Source organism: Aptenodytes forsteri, unplaced genomic scaffold (assembly GCF_000699145.1).
Source record: "Aptenodytes forsteri isolate BGI_AS27 unplaced genomic scaffold, ASM69914v1 Scaffold54, whole genome shotgun sequence".
Lineage (NCBI taxonomy): Eukaryota > Metazoa > Chordata > Aves > Sphenisciformes > Spheniscidae > Aptenodytes > Aptenodytes forsteri.
The window spans coordinates 13936911-13957458 of NW_008796044.1; the positions used below are offsets into that span (position 1 = coordinate 13936911).

A 20548-nucleotide genomic window follows, 5' to 3' on the forward strand; every position below is an offset into this window, starting at 1 on the left:
ACAGCGGGTCCCGGGGCTGCGGACACCCGCCGTCGCTGCCCCCCGCAGCGGGTTCGTTCGGGACTGGCTCCGCTGCATCCATTTTGTGGGGTGGGAAGGGGGAATGACCGGCTCTTGCGGTGATGGCAGGTAAAGGTAAAGCTCCTCCGACCTCCCCCTCCTTCCAAGGAAAGGAGATGGCATTTCTGTTCCCCACAGCCTCGTCTCTCGGTGTCCTCCGTGTCCGGCGGCTTGTCCCTAGGTCTTGTGATGGGAAAACGTCCCGTTTCCACCGCCTGGCTGCTCTGGGGGTATCTTGGCTGCGCTGTTAACCTTTGCTCCTCCTGGTCCAGATGCCTCTGTGCATCACTGCTTTGGCTGATGCATAGGCTTCTTGATGCGCTTGGCTCTGTCTTTCCTAATCCAGGATTCGGGATTAGTTGTGACTCACTTCCCAACTGCGGCGATAGGAAGAACCCTTGTGGTTTTCAAACAAAGGCTGTGAAGGAGCTAATTCTTAGCTGATGTGAGTTTTTTCACCTTCCTTTATCTGATAAAGATGAGATGGTGAAGATAATACCTACATCATGTATACAATTGCTTAGATATGCTTTGGATCAGATTAAAATCAAAGTGCGGGTTCAGAAGCTGCTAATGCAATGTATTTTAGTTACAGAGGAAATTTTAGCGAAACTTTACCTATTCCTTCACTGAAACCTCCTCTCAGGTCTGGAAGGATACTTTTGTTGAAAGCAGAAAAATTTGTGCTTATACTTCTTAGCCATCATGAGCAAAACCTCTTTTGTGAGATGCAGACTGAAAGTGAGCGGCTACAGCTCCCAAAAATGTATTTTCTGAGCTAGATATCTTTTCCCTGCCTCCACATCCTCTTTAATTGTAACCTCAGAAAGAGCAAGCAGTCTAGCGAACGTCTTTCACTTGAATGGAAACACGAGGTGATACTGTTTGAGCTTCTACGTGACTCTTGGGTTGCTATCAACGAACAAATGCGGTGTCTTCTAAACAAAACCCCTTCAGGTGAGAGACTTGGCTCAGTGCCTAAGCAAACCAAAGGTGTTGGTGGCAAGCACTAAGCAGTGAGACATGTAATGGTAATATCAAAAACTTAGCACATCTGGGCTGTATATTGATTGGGAAATGGGGTGTTAACAGTGTTAAATGAGTTTGGAAAAACATCTAGCTTGGGGTGGAGTAACTGACTCAGTATGAAAATGACAAAGAGAGCAGCAGTTCATGAAGTGCAGTGAGAGTAGTGCTAGTTTATTTCCCATCAACATTTAGAAACCTTTTATGTGACATTTCTTATCATGAAAGATGTCCCATATCCTCCTTGCTATGCAGAGCTGCTGTAGGAAGCGCAGGAGTTCTTGAGGTGTCAACCAACAGTTTCTAAATTACATTTTTTGGTTTTTAACAACATATCTTTCCAGGTTTAAGTGTTGAAAATATGTCCTGTTGTGTTTTCTCTGACTTCAAGTAGCACATGAGGATTCAAACCCATTGTTTTCTGTTTTGAAAATACATAGGTCAATAAATACTGCCATAAACATTCTCTTTAGGAAACAAACTTGAGATGTTATCACACTGACATGTAAGAACACAGTATAGCAAAAGCATGCAGGGTTTAAAAACCAGGTAAGATGCTCTGAAACTGATGATCTACCTATCTTAAATCAAAATTAGTTTCATCAAGATATGAAGTTGAGACTGGGACTTTCTCAGAGCTAAGTTTCTGGCATCAACAATGTGCTTGCCTCAGCAGAGGCATCTTTTATTTTTGAAAAAATCATTAATTTTGTTCAAACTTCAAGTATAGGCTGCCCCCTTCTTGATTTTGGTGAAGGCTTGCAATTGCAAGAGTTCTTGTCGATTTTCCCCACAAAAAATACTCAATGAACTTTTCCTCTTCTTGATGCTCTGCTTGCAATTCTGAAAGGGAAAGGGGAAACTCTGAAGTCTTGATATGCCTTGCTTTCAGTGTCTGCACCTGATTAAAGCTAGTTTTAGTAATGTTTTAACAACCTTCTGTTTCTGTTTTGAGTATCTGATTCTAAAGTTAAGCCATACATGATTAACCTAGTTCATGCTTCTATGCAAACTCTGTAATTATGGAAAGTTATAAACTAGATCTAGCATTCGGGTCAAGAGAGCAATGCCCAAGTAAAACACTTCTTAAATGCTTTCATTGGATTCTACGTTTGTATGTATGACTTAGGAAAGTATTTCATTGCTTATGTTGTGCTGACAAATAAACATTACCTTACTTGATACATATCACTTCAGTGTTGCATTGGCTTAGAGAATACTTGAGTATTCATTGGGGAGGAGAGATGCAAGCTCTGGAAACTGCATCTAATAGCTTGGGGAGGCCATTATAAAGTAACTTGTGAGCATCACAGAACTCTCTTATCACGAGTATGATTCAACTAAGATTCAGTCATATTGGTTTGCTTCCAGAAGGAATTAAGCTACAAGAAGTTTTTATCAAAAGTTGTTTCTACATGAGTTGAGCAATGTGCTTTAAATCTAGCCAAAATGATGACTGAGTAGGGAAGAAAATATGCAAGTGGGTAAATCATGAAACAGAAAAGTACTAGAGAAACAGTGCTGAGAGTAAGATTTATTTCCTTTAACTGAAAGAGTTTAATATATTCCTTGAGAAGTCAGGCTGCAGCTATTGCTTTCCTTGTAAATGGCCCTGGTGACTTCTGCGTCTTCTAATTCACGTGTGTGGAAGCACAGCTACAGTTCCCTGGAAACAAGGATCTTTTAACAATTGCAGCACACTGATAGCTTTGTAAGGACGGTCCCGAAGGAAGGTTTTTTCCTGGAGCCAGAGATGCCACATGGAACATACAAGGCTGATGCGTCTTAAATACATTGTGAAATCTGGCCTAGAAAGTAGAGCTGGATCTGAAATGAGGTGTGTAGCAATGTTTTGGAATGATGTTGAGAAATTTGTATTGAAGAAATTGAAGAATGCTGCTCTTGAGGTTCGTGGTTAGTGCTAGGGAACGGTAAATATCTGTCTGGAAAAATGATCAACAAGCTCTCAGTCTAAGGTGACTACATAACTGGAGGCATTATTTTTCAAAGTGTCCATGAAAAACAGTATTTAGCTGTTCAAATTCCCAAATACCTCTTTAAATGCAACTATTGTCTTAGTATCTCCATTAACATTGGACACTCTAGAAATAATTCGGCTGGGCTCCTCATAAATCTCACTTCTGTAGCAGAAAAGCATTTTCCACCCTTTAATCCTTCCAAGATAAATTCAGAGACCAATGTAATAGTCTCTTAGTCTCACTGTCAAATCAACAGTATTAATGGCTTAAAACCAGTGGAGTTACCGAATTCACAACAATATTTATAAGGGAGATTTATTGGTGTATCATGATAACAGCTTCTTCACAACAGCCATTTACAGTTCAAAGCCTTAATTGAAGGGGAAGAGGGTGTTAAATTTCAGACAAAGGCTTTCTCTATTTAAAACACTTGCTTGTCTGAACTGCTTATCTGTTGTGCTCTTGAAGTCTGGGGTTTGCTAACTGTAGTCTCCAGTCCTGACTTGTTGCTTGGAGAAACTGTTGAAACAGTGAAATTAGACGTTTCTGTTTCATTGGGGTACAGATTTACAAGAGTTAATAAAAGGGCCTAATCTGTCCTTATAAATGCAGATGTCCCAGGAAGAGCAGTAGGCAGAGAAAAGGAATGGTTGTCTTTTCCTTTGCAGGTGACCTTTTTATTACACCTTTTCTAAAGATAAAACAACATCCCCCAAATTCCTTGTAATGAAAAAATGCTTTTGTACTGTTGCCTTCCAAAAAAAAAATCTGCGCAGAGGGGGAGAACCAACCCCAAAACTAAAAAAGCCACTTCTTGGTTGATGACTCTTCTATTCAAGAGAAGAGGGATCAGACCTGCAGACTCTTCCGGGCTCTGTTTGCCGAGTAGGCAAAGAGTGAGTTCACGTCTTTCCTATGATGCTTCTGTAAGAGTTGACCTGAGTAACACGGGGCAAGCAAACGGATCTTATGTCTCTGTTGAGTTGGGTTTGGCAGGCAGCATCGTGTTGAGGCAGCGCAAAGGGTGAATGCTTGTTTTTTGGCTGACCCTGTTTTTGTATCTTCTGTTTCTTTCTTTTGTTGTCCTATCCTTTTGACTTATGCCCTTTCTTTATGTTTTCTTCACTGGTCTCCTCCTGCTGAAGTGACTGTTGTATATAGGATTAAGCTGGAGCCTTTCAGAAATAGATGTTGTGCTTAGTACCTACCCATGGGTATTTAAGGCCATGACTTTGATTACAAAAGTCTCCTTGTGTTAGTACTGGTGAATATATTCCTTCTTTGAATGTCTAGTTTTAGATCTGGATATGAAATAGATCACAATGTTCCCATTTTCAGCTGTGGTTTTCATGAAAAGTAGAACTCTTTTTAAGCGCTCTCAACTGTTTAACTGTTGGTGGGTAACATGAGGAGAGAGAAACTGGCCAGGAAGGTCTATGTGTTTGCGTGGTGAAAATGAGGGTCCCGATTCCTTTATTGTGTTTGAACTCTTTCCATTTAAAAACCCAGTAGGAAGAATTGTACTAAATGGGAGGTGGGGGTGTCCCTAGGACCTCTCTGTGATGCTAGTTTTAAAGGGTTTTTAAATTGAGTCTGAATGGATACAAACTCTAAAAAAATCTTTGCTGCTTTTTTTTTTTCCCCCTTCCCCTTTTCTCTTTAAACAGGAATTTTTGCTTATCTAAACTACAGAGTGCCTCGGACTCGGAAGGAAATATTTGAAACCCTGATAAAAGGATTACAGAGACTGGAATACAGAGGATATGACTCTGCAGGTATGTAAACTAACTCAACAAATTAATTTTAGCAACCAGTAGCTACCTATGTGACTTTTTGGGTGCTTTCAACTTCTGTGTGTTGGATTTCTCTTTTCTTGTCCTGCAGATTGAAAGATCAGAACTAATTACCTTGATTATTGGATTTTCTTCTTCAGCTTTTCTCAGGACTTTAAATTGGGTGTTTAGCTCTGTAATCAGATGGTGGTTGAGGTTTAGTAAACATAAGCAAAGCAAACAGGGTGTGAGGAAGAAGACCTCCATACAGGGTCATGTAGTTTGTGCCTCAGCCTTTTTTGTGCGTGTGAGTCCCAGTGAAAGGATGAAGAAGATTAAACTTGTCTTTAAATTTGAGTTGGCTAATTTCATTGGGCAGAATATATCAGTCTGTCCTCAAGCAAAAGTTGAGATGACTCATGTATATTTTCACCTGTGCAGTGGATATAGACTTCATCTAGTTTGATTTGAACATATACAGGTCTAACAACAGACTTCAAGTATATCCCATTGCAGGATAATTTTAAAATAATTGTTTTGCTAGTGTGTGCTTGTCTGTGTTTTCTCAGCCTTTTTTTCATCCAGTGTATTTCATGCTTTAAATAACACTTGTGACTGTGTCCTGTACTGTAGGAGTGGCAATTGATGGAAATAATAATGAAGATAAAGAAAGGTTCATCAAACTAGTTAAGAAAAGAGGAAAAGTAAAGGCCCTGGAAGAAGAGTTGTACAGTAGGTGTCTTAAAAATTACCCCTTTACTTTGGCCTCCCAGTCAGATAATATCTGCATCTCAGCAGAAAGTCAGATCGTGAAATTACAGTTATGATTTTGTACCAGAAATAACTGCATTGTGTAATGCAATGGCAGTTAAACTGTTTGTGCCCCCCAAATCTGCACTTGAAAAGCAAGTTGATCTTTAGGTATAGTGCTGTGAAACTATCAGTCTACTCTCCCCTCTTTTGGTTGCTTCTTTGTTCAAGGCCAGGGCTCCCTCAGTGCTTTACTCGGATGATTTCTGTGCTTGGTAGCTGAAATGTCGGAACATGGACTCTGACAGAATTTACGAGCATTTAAGCATCTGGCTGTCATCACAATCTGCTTTATGCAGTGCTTCCATCTGTGAAGAACTGAAGTTGTGTTTTAATACGTTTACATTTTAATTTGTAGTAATGTGGTCTGTTAGCGTAGCTGTTAGTATTGGCTGAAAATGCTCGAGTCTTGGCAAACAAAGTTTTAATCGCAGTACCTTGAACTATCTGAAGCATAATGTCAGGAAAGCAAATGGTTTAAAAGAAAGCCAGAACATAACTGTTGGATTTTTGCCTGTAGGAATTCTTAGTGTTTTACTAGTTGTGTGTGAGAGAGAGACTCAACTTTAAATATTCAGTAAACTGAATTTCTTGTGTATAGAACAAGATGACCTGGATTCAAAAGCAGATTTTGAAACACATTTTGGAATTGCTCATACTCGCTGGGCGACCCATGGAGTACCAAGTGCAATAAACAGTCACCCTCAGAGATCAGATAAAAGGAATGGTATGTAATCTTTGCAGCACTCTGGAACTGTATGAATCTGAAATGGTTGAACCGACATAGTACATGTGTACTTTCTTCTTACTAGTGTTACGGTATCTATTTTGTATACTAGGGTTAAGCTGTTGCTATTCTATCTAGGTTAGATGCTTTTACAGTAAAATAGCCTCTTCTGAGGCTAAAGTAACACTGTAAAAGACTTATGAGATCTGTTTTCTGAAAATCGATGCAAGTTAGTCGAAGGACAACATTCTTGTTTTAAAAGGTAAGGCTCTGAAAATGTAAGTGCATCAATATTGTCTGGGCTGGAAAAGGGAGGTTTCCTATCGTTTTTCACTTGAGATGGCTTGGTGCTATTCTACTGGGTGTAGTTTAAAACTGGCTTGATGATTTGAACAACCTTTGTATGCCTTCAGAATTTGTAAGCTTCTGCTTTCTGTTGTCCATGTTATGATAAACTGTAGGTTTGAAAGCTATAGCAGGTAGTTTCTAGTGTACTTCTGAGCTTTTTTTCCCCTCTAATTTTGTGTTCTGAGTTAAATATCTTAATTTTCCATTACTGATGGGTGTATATATATATTTTTCCTTTTAGAATTCGTTGTTATCCATAATGGAATCATCACAAATTATAAGGACCTGAGAAAATTTCTGGTGAGTCTGTGGCAACTTGATTCTAAAACTAGAAAGTAAATGCCCCAGCAACTACTATCAGGTCTTTTGTGATTTTGTTGGAATCTGTATTCAAGTTTCTTGATATAAAAGAAACACTATAAAAGAGTAGCGTGAAGGAGTCTGCCTAATAAAGATATGCGGGAGCTGGTGAAGTGCAGTATGTTCTTGTGATCCTAAATGCAAGGTACTTAATGAGTAGAGTAGCAATTTGCGCTCAAATTGTTTGAGATGGTGTGTGGAGTGGGCTCCCTCCTGTCTCGTTGCTTGACAGATGCTAAGCAAGTCTTACTACATGTCTTATTACAGTATTTCTGAAAGAGTAAGCTATGATGGGATAAATCTTTATATTTTGTCTATAGGGATATATATCCACTAGTCCAGTGTGGTGCTCTAAGCAGTCTGTCTTACTGTGCAGTTTCTGGTGGGAGACAGCTGAAAGGCTCTTCAGTGTTTCTTGCCTGAGAATGAAAACGCTTTTTACTCTTCTATATGATACTTCAGGAGAGCAAAGGCTATGAATTCGAATCTGAAACGGATACAGAAACGATCCCCAAATTGATCAAATACATGTATGACAACAGAGAGAGTGAGGACACCAGTTTTTCAGCCTTGGTGGAAAGAGTTATTCAACAGTTGGTAAGTGTGAAGTTCCTTTGTTCCTGTACTACAGTATAAGCTATTTGTGGGGTTCCTTAGTATTCTGCATTTATGCATTTAGATCCTCTGCAGGAGTCCTTAGAAGGTGCTGCAAATAATGCTTTTTGACCTCTAAACAATGCTTAATAGACCAAGAAATTAGATTAAAATTTTGGAAACTTCAAAGGCTTTTCAATGGTAAATTTTTAAATTGCATTAGCAGTGGGTTTTGGTTTTGTTTTGTGGGGGGTTTTTTTGTTGTTGTTTTTTTTTAAAGCAAGAGGTTATCACAGTTTTTTTTTTTTTTTAAAGCAAGAGGTTATCACAGTTTTTTTTTTTTTTAAAGAAAGAGGTTAACAGATTTTTTTTTTTTTTTTTAAAGCAAGAGGTTATCACAGTTTTTTTTTAACGAAGCAGCTTAATTAAAAGAAATTGTAGGGGCCTCTGGGGGTTGAAATATTTCATAAAGGGCAGTGTGTTCTTAAAGGCTATTCTGATCATGTTAAAACACTGCTGTGATTCAAGTTTGTCCAATAGTATGCCTTGGCTCCCATATTTGGAAATAGATCTAACAAGCTGTACTGATTCATGGCATAGATGGTTCCCAAACTGTGAAGTGGGAATCTACTGTTACTTAGTATGCGAATGCTTAAAAACTTCGATAGATGCATGCAGACTTGGAGAAAGCTTGCTTTGTTTCCTCCCCGAGTCTCTGGGCAGATGTTTTCCCTCCCCTTCCTGCAGTTTCTTACACTTTTTTCACCTCCCCTTTCTCCTCTCTAAAGCAGCTCTGTAGGATTTCCCTAGAGCAGGGCTGGAGTACACACGAAGTAAAGGCCTGTATGGGTCAAGAGGGAATAGCGGTGCAGCCACCTAGTTGAGGGGAAGGGTGACTTCACCTGACCGCAGAAGAAGAGCAGAGTAGTCTCAGACTGGAGTCCCTGCAAGAGGAGTGAATGTTACCCTCTCTCTTCCGTTTGCAAGATGTGGGGGGGCTTTTCCTCCTGCTTTTGGAATACTCCTCAAGTTTGCAAGCTGCGTTAATACTATAGAGCGGCTGATTGTGTGTTCCTGTTTTTGTTCTTGTGTTGTGGATTTTGGTTTTTTTTTTTTGGTGGAGGCTTTTTTTGGAAATACGTTAGTGAGAATTTGCTGCTTAAACTAGAAGTAGTAACTCCAAAACTTTAGCTGAAAATGCATGATAAAATGCAGCTACATACACATTCTTATTAAAAGTCTTACTAAAAATAAATGTCTAACAGTCTTCATGTTAATTACAAGTAACAGCTCATTTTCTTAACCCTTGCATTGGAAGGTATTGTTTTTATTTATGAAGAGAGGCTAAGTGCTCACTTCCTGATCTTTCAGCTGTTGCACTGTTACGTGCATGTTAGCTTGTTCTGCTCCGTGACCAATTCCTTTAAAGGTGCAGTCTGCCCTCCAGGAAGGGATTTCTGATAGTAGTAAAGAGCTTTCCTTCACAGCCTCCTCAGGAAGAGGGGCCCCAGTTTAATGAGATGCAACTAATTGAGATAAGTTGTTTAGGATTCTTTTTTCTCTTCTGTTTGCATGGTTTCCAGGAAGGTGCTTTTGCATTGGTTTTCAAGAGCATCCATTACCCAGGTGAAGCTGTTGCTACCAGGTTAGTAGAAGTCCATTTTATACATAATTCATGCTTTTTTTAGGTTAAAAAAAATGCTAACATCTCTTAAAAACACCCCCCCCCCAAAAAAAAAAAAAACAAAAAAACAACCAAACAAAAAACCCCCTTAGAATACTGATATTTAAAGTGCTTAATTAACCAAAACTCAGAAGGTAGATAGCTGCACTAGTGGAATCCTTGTGAAGTGCAGTGAAGCTCTGCTGAGCATCTCTTCAACGGACTATTAAATATAACAATTTGAACTGTACTGACTGCAGGTCACAGAATTTCCAGAGGCTTGTGTTGATGCTTTATGATCTTTAACTTGATTTTAATTAATAAATTATTTTTAACTTGATTTTATTTAATAAATTAGATGTGACTACTCCCTTTTTGAGGATGCAAAGACTGTAGTGAAAAGTAATCAGATGATATTTTCTTGCTTCATGCAAATACACTTTCGGTTGGAGATTGTCCAAATGACACACTCAGAAGAATGTACCACTGACAAACTCATTCCGGTAGTCTGTCCTTTTATCTGTTACAGCGTGTCAGTAAAGAAGCTCAGCGTATCCTCTGTTTCTAAAGTTGTGTTAAGAGCGTGCTAACACCTCTCCTATATCAAAAAGGGGAGGAAAAGCATATGGTTCAATTTTACTTGACATTGAATAAAGACTGAGAGAAGTATGTTCAGGTTGCCTAAAAAGCCATCATACTAATCGGTTATACAAATAGTGTTCCATAGCTGTCATAGCATTTATGATTTTTTTTCTGTATAAGTTCTACTTTTATTTATGACTTGGAAAACAACTTTCAGGCAATGTAAAGATATTAAAGTAGCAAGCAAAGTAGCAGTGGGAATAAAGACTGTTTTATACTACAACCAAAAAGCCCATTGCTTCTGTGGCCTAAAATAGGACTATATTAAAATTGTGAAAAAGCCAGCTGTACCATCACTCTAACTGGAGAACACCTTCTGAAATGAACTATTCTATATGTGGTTCAGGTTTGGGTTTTTAGGAGTGAGAGGATTAAGAGAAGCTAAACTTGTAATCTGAGGCATTGGGGGGGTGAATTACTCTTTTTTTTATTCCTGTGAGATTTTTTTTTTTTAATAAGCTCTTCAATATGGTGCACGACTCATAATTAATAATGATCTTAATATTCTGCAGTTTGAGGTGCAGTTCATGTTTCTGATTTTAAAAGGCTAAAGGGTGGAACAGTATTTCAGTAGTAAAGAGCGCTGGAGCTTATTGCTGGCTCACTTTAGAGCAGAGTAAGCTTTGTTTAAAAACGGTATTCAGATTGGTGCCTGTGCTAAGCTGTTTTGTGATTACTAGAAAGAAAACAACTAGTTCATATACACTTTTTTCTATTTGGGTGTAGTTCATGGGGAAGGAATCACCAAGGCATATGGCGCTTACTCATATAATATTTGGCAAATTTTACAGAAACAAACCAAGTTTATTTAACTCCTGCCATGTAATGGCTTTAGGATCAGCGTTGAGGAGGATCTTCCTATTTAAGAAGCTAGATGGGATATTGTCTTCCAACTTAACAGATGTCCTTTGACTTCTTTGTATGCACCTTACTCTTTATGAACTTGTATGTTTTCCTTTTGTAGGAGAGGGAGTCCGTTGCTCATTGGGGTTAGGAGCAAGTACAAGCTTTCCACTGAACAGATTCCTGTTTTATATAGAACGTGTAAGTTGATAAATCAAATTACATTATTTTTAAGAGCTAAAATTATGGTTACTTTATGATTAGAAATTAGGGTAATTGGTCTTTGTACTACAAAACTACAGCTGATGCCCCAAATAGCTTCTTAGCTGAGGATATTCTATTTTTACGCCACTGAATGCGTAGTTCATGTAAAAGTCCCATCTGCCCAAAATACTTGTGTAACTGTGATACCTTGAACCTGTATAGTCTGTAATCTCTAACTTGAACAGATCTGGTTTTGCATTTGAAGTGTCTCATTTCTTTAATAGGCAACATTGAGAATGTGAAGAACATATGCAATTCACGAATGAAGAGACTGGACAGCTCTACCTGCCTTCATGCTGTTGGGGATAAGGCAGTAGAATTTTTTTTTGCTTCAGATGCAAGGTAGTAAAAGTACTTAAACGCTTCTCAAACTACTGTTTTTGTTTAGAAGTGAGATAGTTCTGGAAATCTTATGCTGTCTTGCTGCTGTACAATTGTTTTCTGATAGGATAGCTTCTAATCCAGGTAACTTCATAAAGCCCGCAGGCTAAGGTACTTGAAAAATGTGGAGGCTTGACATCAGCATTTGAACTGTAAATATCTGCCAATTACTAACCTCTATGTAAAATAAATCCAATGTAGGAAGGTAAGTTGGATACAAATAGACACTATCAGACCAGTATTTGGGCAGACTATAGGTTAGTCTGGGTTTTGGCATTTTAATCCAGCTATCAGAGGAGGAAATAGCAGTGTGGTTCCAAACTTAGCAGGAACCTGAACATCAGGTACACATTTGTCTCTCAGAGCAAGATCCTGACCTTAGGGGTCCATCAGAGACCCTGGGAGGCAAGATCAGATCAGCAGGAACTTGCTGAAGCGAGATGCTGTGGTTCCCGAGCCTTCTGCTCCAGGTTCCTGTGAGAGTGCAGGAGGAGCAGCAGATGGAGCCATTTCCTTTAAGATGGCTCTATCTGTAGTTAGGCCCAAAAGGAAGATAGAAGGGGGGCTGGAAGTGTGGTGTGGCATATTTAATTGCTCTGAGGAGTGCTGCTACCAACTTACTGACACGTCAGGTTTGTCTTGCTTCTGTTTTTCCTGTAGTGCTATCATTGAGCACACCAACAGAGTCATTTTCTTAGAAGATGATGACATTGCAGCAGTAACTGATGGGAAGCTTTCAATTCACCGTCTCGAGCGTTCAGCTAGTGATGATCCTTCCCGGGCCATCCAAACCTTGCAGATGGAATTGCAGCAAATCATGAAGGGTGGGTTGAAACATCTGTAAATGAGTATCATCAAAGATGGATGATTACTGACTGTTTGTGTAGTAGATAAGGCAGAAAACTGCTAATTTGTTGTGAAAATGACCTGATATTTAGGCTATTTGTACTGGGAGCTGGCAATTCCAAGCTTTAAGACCAAGGGAAGAAAGGCGGTATGGGACCCTACCCGTTTTTAGGCTTGGGAAAGTCCTAGATACTCCATCTCAATATTGAGTGAAAATATAAATAATGTTAACATGTTGTTGTAGTTGTTGGCAAACTTTGACTGTAAACTAAGAACTGAAGTGGAATAGAGAAGTTTTCTTTTAAAAGGAATTCAGTTACCTTGTCAGAGTTGGGAAATGAAACCGACCTAGTAGAAATACCAGTCCCTTCTTTCTTCTCACCTAAGCTTTTTTTTAATTTTAGTTGTATTTTGTTTAATTTAAGTTGACTTGGTTAGCTTAGCTTGCTACCACAGGCCATCTTAAAAGTTCTCTTTGTAACTGTAATAGACTTCAGATAATGAACCATGTACCTAAGCATTACCATGTAATGTTTTTCTAAACAGGTAACTTCAGTGCATTCATGCAAAAGGAAATTTTTGAACAACCGGAATCAGTTGTCAATACGATGAGAGGCAGGGTGAATTTCGAGAGCAGCACAGGTAACTCAGAACAGGTGTTCAAGCTGCTCTAAGCCTGCAAATTTTGAACATATTAACTAGAATAGAAAATACACCATTGATAATGTTTGTTTGTTTGTTTGTTTGTTTACAGTTCTGCTGGGGGGGCTGAAGGATCATTTGAAAGAAATCAGAAGATGCCGAAGACTGATCATTATTGGCTGCGGGACCAGTTACCATGCCGCAGTAGCTGTATGTTCAGCCTTAGCTGAAGTGCATATGTAACTCCTAGTTGCTGGGTTTTCAGACAACAGCTCTTCATCTGCTTTTTCTTCTTCATCTCAAACTTTTCCTTTCATGGCAGGGTCTCGCCCTTTTATTTAGTTTTCCTTTGTGCCACATTCTTTATTAATGCTCCAGTGCTGCTACCTACCACGCTAGAAATGAACTTTTTTCGCCTTGGTTTTTAAAGCTCTGGTGAGCTGTAATTACAACTTTTTGTAATAATCCATTTAGATTATATCTGACTCTGAAGATGTCAAGACTTTTATGGGTGGCAATATTAACAAATATTGTGTGCTGCCTTGAATACAGACTCGACAAGTATTGGAAGAATTAACTGAATTACCGGTGATGGTGGAACTTGCTAGTGACTTCCTGGATAGAAACACACCTGTATTCAGAGATGATGTGTGCTTTTTTATAAGTCAGTCAGGTGAGCTGCATTTGCTGTTTGTCTTCAGTTGAGTGAAAACTGTAGAAAAATTTTTAAAAGCCAATGATTTATTACTTTCTGCATGTTGCAAGAGAGGATGATGGCTGATGGGCCAGATTTGTCTTGAGTGAAAGTTTTTCTTTCAGACTTGATTCAAATATATAGACAATGGGTGAGTGCTGAAAGATTGTTTTCAGTTGCATTTTGCATTGTGTAAGTGTGGATGCAGTTATTTAAACACACTTGTGTAGAATGTTATGCTCTTCAGGAACCATTACTATCATCTGTCAACCTGAAGTCATAAGATGTAAATGTTTTCCAGGTGAAACTGCAGATACGCTTATGGCCTTGAGGTATTGTAAAGAACGTCGTGCTCTAACAGTTGGCATTACAAACACAGTCGGAAGCTCAATATCCAGGGAGACTGACTGTGGTGTACATATCAATGCAGGACCTGAGATAGGTGTGGCAAGCACAAAGGTAATTGCTGTTCAGTGTTTGACTTTCATACTTCACCATTGTGGAATCCAATTAAAATTTTAATTGTAGCACTTCAAACTGAGATCATACTGACTCTCTGCAGACTTAGCTGCTAAATGTTTTGTTTTGTCTGCAGGCTTATACCAGCCAATTCGTGTCTCTTGTAATGTTTGGCCTAATGATGTCTGAAGACAGAATTTCCTTGCAGAAAAGGAGGCAGGAAATCATTAGTGGACTAAAGTCATTGCCAGGTATATTGATATTTTGGGTTTGAGGAGGGATAGGGGATGTTGTTTAATGGGCAATATAAAATACTACTTGGGGACGTTTCTTTCTTATTTAAGTTTCACTCTCCCCCTCCTCCTGAAAGGTAGACAGTATAAGAAAAATGGACTATTAGTTTCTGCACTCATTGTCAATTTTACAAGTGCCCTTCCAAGAAACTTGGCAGGAAGATCAGAATTTTCATGGGTTGGGTTTTCTAATTACAGTAAGGTGTTTTTGTATGAGGAAATATTACTTGATCTCCTGAATTGATGATTTGAAATTTTTAAAGCCTTTCACTTTAAATCAGGATAGATAAAAGGAAACTAATTCAAGGTGACTTTAAAATGGATGTTCACAACTTCCTTTAAAAATACAAATGGGATGTATGAGCACTGCTTAAACCAATGGCTGCTTTACATTTGTTACTATAAATAAGGCTGGAGAAACTATCATTAAACTGCGGTCAAAGATGCAGAGTTAATAGTTGAATTATATTAAGCGTATTTGTTCTAATAGATCATTAGAACATCCTACTACAAGCAAACTATTTTTTCCAATTAAAAAAGCTTTTTATATGTGCTTTTTATGTGCCCCAATAGAGATGATTAAAGAAGTCTTGTCCTTGGATGAGAAGATACATGATTTGGCTCTTGAACTGTACAAACAAAGATCACTGCTGGTTATGGGTCGTGGATATAATTATGCCACTTGTCTGGAAGGAGCTCTGGTAGGAACCTCTCAATATTTTTGGATTTAAAATGAGCTTTTGTGGCTTCTGCAACATAGTTTATTTTTAATATTTCATTACAGCTTAATTCTGCTGCAGTAAAACTGCTATCTATAACTGAGAGCATTTAGTCCTGTTGGATTGAACCCATACATAAGGTGAACCTGGATACAATATCAGTTTCTTGTTTCTTTCACATAATAAATGCAGTGTGTAATGAGTCTCAACATAGTTATTTCTAATATTTCATTACAGCTTAATTCTGCTGTAGTAAAACTGCTATCTATAACTGAGAGCATTTAGTCCTGTTGGATTGAACCCATACATAAGGTGAACCTGGATACAATATCAGTTTCTTGTTTCTTTCACATAATAAATGCAGTGTGTAATGAGTCTAAAAAAACAAACAAACAATTTAAAATGCTGACCCATTTGAAAATAACATCAGGAAAACACAATGTGCTGATGTTCAGATGAGATGCTTATGCAGGAAATGCATAAACTATGTTACGAACTTTCTGTTGGACTGGACGCATATCCATCTCTCAGAAGTTTGAAATGTTAAAGGTAGACTGCGTTAGCCGAGGTTGTGCTGGGTGTTCGGTGCTTAAAGTTCCTGTTGATTACGCCATTTCTTTATCTGCAAATGCATGCGCATGGGCAAGCTCTGCTTCCACCAGCAGCCTGCTAGAAATCCCAGCAGACAAGCTTGTCTGTTTTCACTGTTAACTGACCTTTGAAAATACCAACTTGATACCGTATGTCTGTATTTAAGTGGCAGATGTACAGTGTTGGTGTTTTGCTTCTTGTGGCTTTTCTTTCTCATCTGATCTACTAGTAATTTGATGGCATTTGCTTTTTGTAGAAAATAAAAGAAATCACCTATATGCACTCTGAAGGTATCCTGGCTGGTGAGCTGAAACATGGGCCGTTAGCCCTAATAGATAAACAAATGCCTGTTATCATGGTGATAATGAAGGATCCTTGTTTCACCAAGTGCCAGAATGCTCTGCAACAGGTCACTGCTCGACAGGTAAGCTGTTTAACTAATACAGTGTCATAGAGAAGGAGATTGTGCACACTGTATTGCTGTTGACTGTGCCTCAGAAAAAGGATGTATTGTATCTTAATAATTAGAAAAAAACTCAAGTAAGATGCTATATCTGCATTGTAGGTAGTTTTTATCTAATTGTTAAGAGACAAGTAAGATGCTATATCTGCATTGTAGGTTGTCGTTAAAGGTTAACGCCAGTAGTGAAAACTGATTGCATGTGGGTTGTTTGTTTGGGGGGTTTTGTTTGTTTGTTTTGAAGCAAATGAAATAATGTTAAGAATAATGTTAAAACTCTACAGGGTGAAAACATTTCAAGTCTCACAAAACAGTGAATGACAAAAGTCATTATGCAAGACTGGCATTGTTAGCTACCTAAGCGCCTTCAAACATACTACAGGCATGCTGTGAGCCAATGTTTCAAAGCAGTTGTAAGCCAGCTCTTGACGTAACACTGCAAAATCTTATTTTCAGGGTCGTCCAATCATTCTGTGTTCTAAAGAAGACACAGAAAGCTCAAAATTTGCCTACAAAACCATTGAGCTGCCTCATACAGTTGACTGCCTTCAAGGAGTCTTGAGTGTTATTCCTCTCCAGTTGCTTTCATTCCACCTGGCTGTTCTCAGAGGATACGATGTAAGTGCTTTCTGTATTTAGCACTCCGGTTAGTGCAGTTTTGAACTCCCTCCTACCAGTGTAAAGTGGGAGACCCCATTATAAGGCATATCTAACAAAGAACTATGGTAATAGTGGAGCTTATAGTGACTGTGGTAGTAGAGGAGGCATTTCAGTGCCAATTCTTCAGCTTATATTTTTTTGAATTGGCATCCTTCTAAAAAAGTTAAATGTAATTTGCTTAGTTTGGTTAGTTAAGAGTGCAGATAAGACTCTTTCAGAAAACTAAATCTTAAAATGTGATACTGCACTTTAACTTAGAATAGTTCAGTGCTTTGTACAGCTTAGTTTGACGCTGGCTAGGTGTGTCAGTTTGATAATGACTGCTTTGGGAAGGTACCCTCTGCAAAACAAATATGTATTTGTTAGGCGGGTTTTGGAAGCAAGGATGAATTCAACAGTGAGTCATTATCTGCAGATCTATAGTCTCTTGTGTGTGTTAATGTGTCTAGAATAAAGCAGAACTCATTAGGAAGTCTAAAAAAGCACACTAAATGAACTGTCAAATGCAGAATGTCAGTATTATTCTGTCATATACTGAAAGTCTGTCTCTTCATTCTAGGTGGACTTTCCAAGAAATTTGGCCAAATCTGTTACTGTAGAGTAACAGCCAAGAACAGCTGATGGGTTTTGTCATCAGACCTCTGAGTTATACTTGTAGAAACGTGTTGTTCTGAATTGATAGGTACATGTTTTTCTAAAGAGAATAACAGTGCGAACTGGAAAGTGTCAGATGGATTTATCTTGCAGCTTTAAAAGCTTTTGATGTGCCTTGTACCCAAGTGCTTTTGCTCACAGCAAATATTCCTCTAAGTCCTGAAATTGCCAAAGAAGATAAAAATTGTTTACACATGGTATACTGAATGAACTTTTCTACTGTGCAATATATATATACAGCTCTCTTCAGAGTAACTGTGAACATTTTTTTTTTTTTAGCCTACACTACTTAACTAGTTTTAAAGATATAGTATTTATAACTACAATTGTATAGCTTTTTTTAAGTTATTTTTTTAGTACATTGCTTATCTGTAGCATTGGTAATGCTCAGAACGTAAATACTGAGCACGTTGACACTTGTGTACAGTTGTTAGGGTTTTTGTCCTACTTCAGCCTCAAACTGGAAATTTGTTGTCCCTCTTCCTCCCCAGCTTCCCTTCACCCCTTTGCATCTGTGCGTTGTATTTAACCTGTCATTTGCAAAGCTCTTCTGTGGCTGTAAATTCCCAGCTATGTTTTAAATTTCTGCTTCTTTCAACTAATTATTTGAAAAGCCAGAGCAACATTTTGTTTTGTATGCCACCCCAGCTCTTATTTGCATAACATGTACAGTGCAACAAAATAAGGGAACTGGATGTCTTTCAAGTGATGTTTCTGTTTGAAGAGTGTACAATGAAATTACAATGCAATTAAAATATTATATAATTTTTCTTGGTTTATGTTTGTTTTTTGCTTTTTTTTTTATTTTTAACTTGATGACTCCTCATCTCAGGTCTGAACACAGGTACACTGTTTGTTTTGCTTTTTTTTTTATTTTTAACTTGATGACTCCTCATCTCAGGTCTGAACACAGGTACACCACTGCAGTACTCTGATACAAGTAGGAGGGACAGTGTTCTCCCCCAGCCTTGCCTAAATCCTGGTATCAGAGTTTTCCTGTGTTTCTTGGGTTAGTTCTTTCTGTCACACAGGTCCCCCAGGTAGGCACACCTTACTTTTCCCTATCCAGCAGCTGTGTTTCAAAAGAACGTGTCAGGTTTGGGTATCACCATCTTTCTGAAGCACATGAGTACAGGAGAATTGAATTTGGTGACTGTTCATCAGTGTTTTGCCAGACACGTACTGATACAGCAGTGTAATCTCTGGTTGTAGCTCCTACTGTAGTTCACACCAGCTATTGATTAAGCCTTTGTATTTTACCTTCTGCTGAGGTAGATGAATGTGGGAAGAAATTTCCTGCAGGTGGAAATAGAAGCTGTGTCTGTATTTTTACATAGGTTGTTTATGGTCATAAAGTTACCTCCTTGGCCAAGAAAAAACTGCCCTAAACAACTGCCATAAACTTGCATTTTAAAATAGTATCTAAACTACAGCTACTGGAATATATATAAAAAAACCCAACACCCTATACTGGCACATAAGAGAATACTAAGTATATCTTCAAGCTAGGACTAAAACCCTATTTTTTTTTTTAACATATGTATTTGCAAAAGCACACTTTGCTAGTTGTGAACTAACTAGCAGTAGGAAACATCTATAAACCTCAAAGAAATAAGGTAGATAAACACATAACGTTCCTGCTCATTTGTTATTTTGGAACAGTGAGAAATCATAATATTTAATTTCTGCATTTTATTAACTAAATCCTTGACTAGTAAAGTTTTCTTTATGATATTCCTCTGCAGGCTTGCTTCTAAATGGAGATGTTTGAATGCTTATGTAGGTTAATAGCTTGAAAGTGTTACACTGCTTGTTGTAATAGGAGCTTCTTACTGGAAACTGCTCTAGTACTTTTTATAACCACATAAAAGCACCCAAATCGTAACGAAAAGCACAGCGATAATCTGACCTAGATGCCAAGAATATGTAACTTGGTATTCAACATGTTGGTTTTGGTAAGTGATGCAAAGGCCCCTTTTACTGTCTGTCTAGAATTAGTTTCCTCTTCATATTAAAAAGTGGAGCTATTAAAGGAAACTGATATCAATCTAGTCTGTATGATACATTAAATTTATTTATTTAAAGAAAATTACAGGTGTGTTTTTCTAAAATCATCTATGAGAATATAAGTCACAGAAAAGAAAGCTCTTGTTAGTCCTAGGAGAGGTGGACAAATATATTGAGATTATTTTTAGTCAGCACCTGTTTTAAAAAACAAGCAGTCCTACCATCAAGGCAGGTGCTATAGTAACGTATAGAAGGCTTACGATTTTTGAGTGGGGTCAAAAATAGCTGGGCTACCTGGGCAGGGAGTAAATCCCTCCCCTTCTGAACCACCCCCCCTGGAAAAGCCATGTGAAGCCCGTGTCACAGGGCTCAGGGCCATCGCAGGCCCAACGGATCAGGGCTTGCAGCTGTGTGACCCTCCACTGTGGGACTGGGCACTCTGTTGTCATCCCAAAGCACGGCTGTGAGGTGACCATGGTGTGTTGTGGTGCTGCAACAGGCTGCCACTGTGTGATGTCATTTTGCTGTGGCGCTTTGAGGGCGCCATGGGAGGTGTTTACCTCACAGAGCACTTCTCCCCGCTTGTTGGAGCAGGGCGGCTGTGAGGAACCGTCAGCACCACCCAGCAGTGAGAATTGGTGCCACGGCAACCCATGACGAAGCACTGCTGTGAGGTGACATCATAAATATGGTGACAGGTTGACGTATGATGATGACATCACGCCAGGGGGCGGGGGCTGCGCCTGGATTGGCCTGAACGTCCCTGTCTCCACTGCAGTCCTTCACCGCCCTCCCTTATATAGCGGCTAGTAGGTTCCGCCTCCGGGGCTCGATTGGTTGAGCTTCGCCGGCAGAGGGCTACGATTGGGCTGAGAGGCTGTCTGTCAGCGGGCGCAGGCCTGGCGCGGCCTGTGTGGAGCACCGGGAGGCCATTGTGGCTGGGGCAGCTCTGCGCGCCGGAGGAGGAGGCGGCCGCGGCCCGCGAGCGCCGCGCCCCGTCCCGCCGAAGCCCGACCGAGGGAGGAGACGGTGAGGGAGGCCGCCGTGAGGGGGG

General features: G+C 39.2%; 2 protein-coding genes across 3 annotated transcripts in view; both read left to right on the forward strand.

The window, feature by feature from the left end:
• Positions 1–6969: 6969 nt before the first annotated feature.
• On the forward strand, positions 6970–18239 carry GFPT2 (glutamine-fructose-6-phosphate transaminase 2). Its single transcript, XM_019473824.1, has 15 exons — positions 6970–7022; positions 7545–7679; positions 9260–9321; positions 10946–11025; positions 11313–11430; positions 12130–12293; positions 12862–12957; positions 13070–13167; positions 13510–13630; positions 13953–14110; positions 14247–14361; positions 14977–15104; positions 15970–16137; positions 16630–16791; positions 17393–18239. The coding sequence occupies exons 2-15, from the start codon at positions 7611–7613 to the stop codon at positions 17435–17437; spliced, it is 1584 nt and encodes a 527-aa protein (XP_019329369.1). The 5' UTR covers positions 6970–7022; positions 7545–7610; the 3' UTR covers positions 17438–18239.
• Positions 18240–20428: 2189 nt separating this feature from the next.
• Positions 20429–20548, forward strand: part of MAPK9 (mitogen-activated protein kinase 9) — a 26867-nt gene continuing 26747 nt past the window's right edge. For both annotated transcript variants that reach the window (XM_009285877.2, XM_009285876.2), the window contains exon 1: positions 20429–20523. The gene's annotated coding sequence lies outside the window, so the exon portion shown is untranslated. The remainder of the gene's footprint in view (positions 20524–20548) is intronic.

Excerpts from the sequence above, each read along its gene's own strand:
- GFPT2 (XM_019473824.1), top strand. The coding sequence starts at position 7,611 with ATGTATGACAACAGAGAGAGTGAGGACACCAGTTTTTCAGCCTTGGTG. Across the intron at positions 11,431-12,129 it reads TTTTTTGCTTCAGATGCAAG|TGCTATCATTGAGCACACCA; the intron begins GTAGTAAAAGTA and ends TTTTTCCTGTAG. Across the intron at positions 16,138-16,629 it reads AACAGGTCACTGCTCGACAG|GGTCGTCCAATCATTCTGTG; the intron begins GTAAGCTGTTTA and ends TCTTATTTTCAG.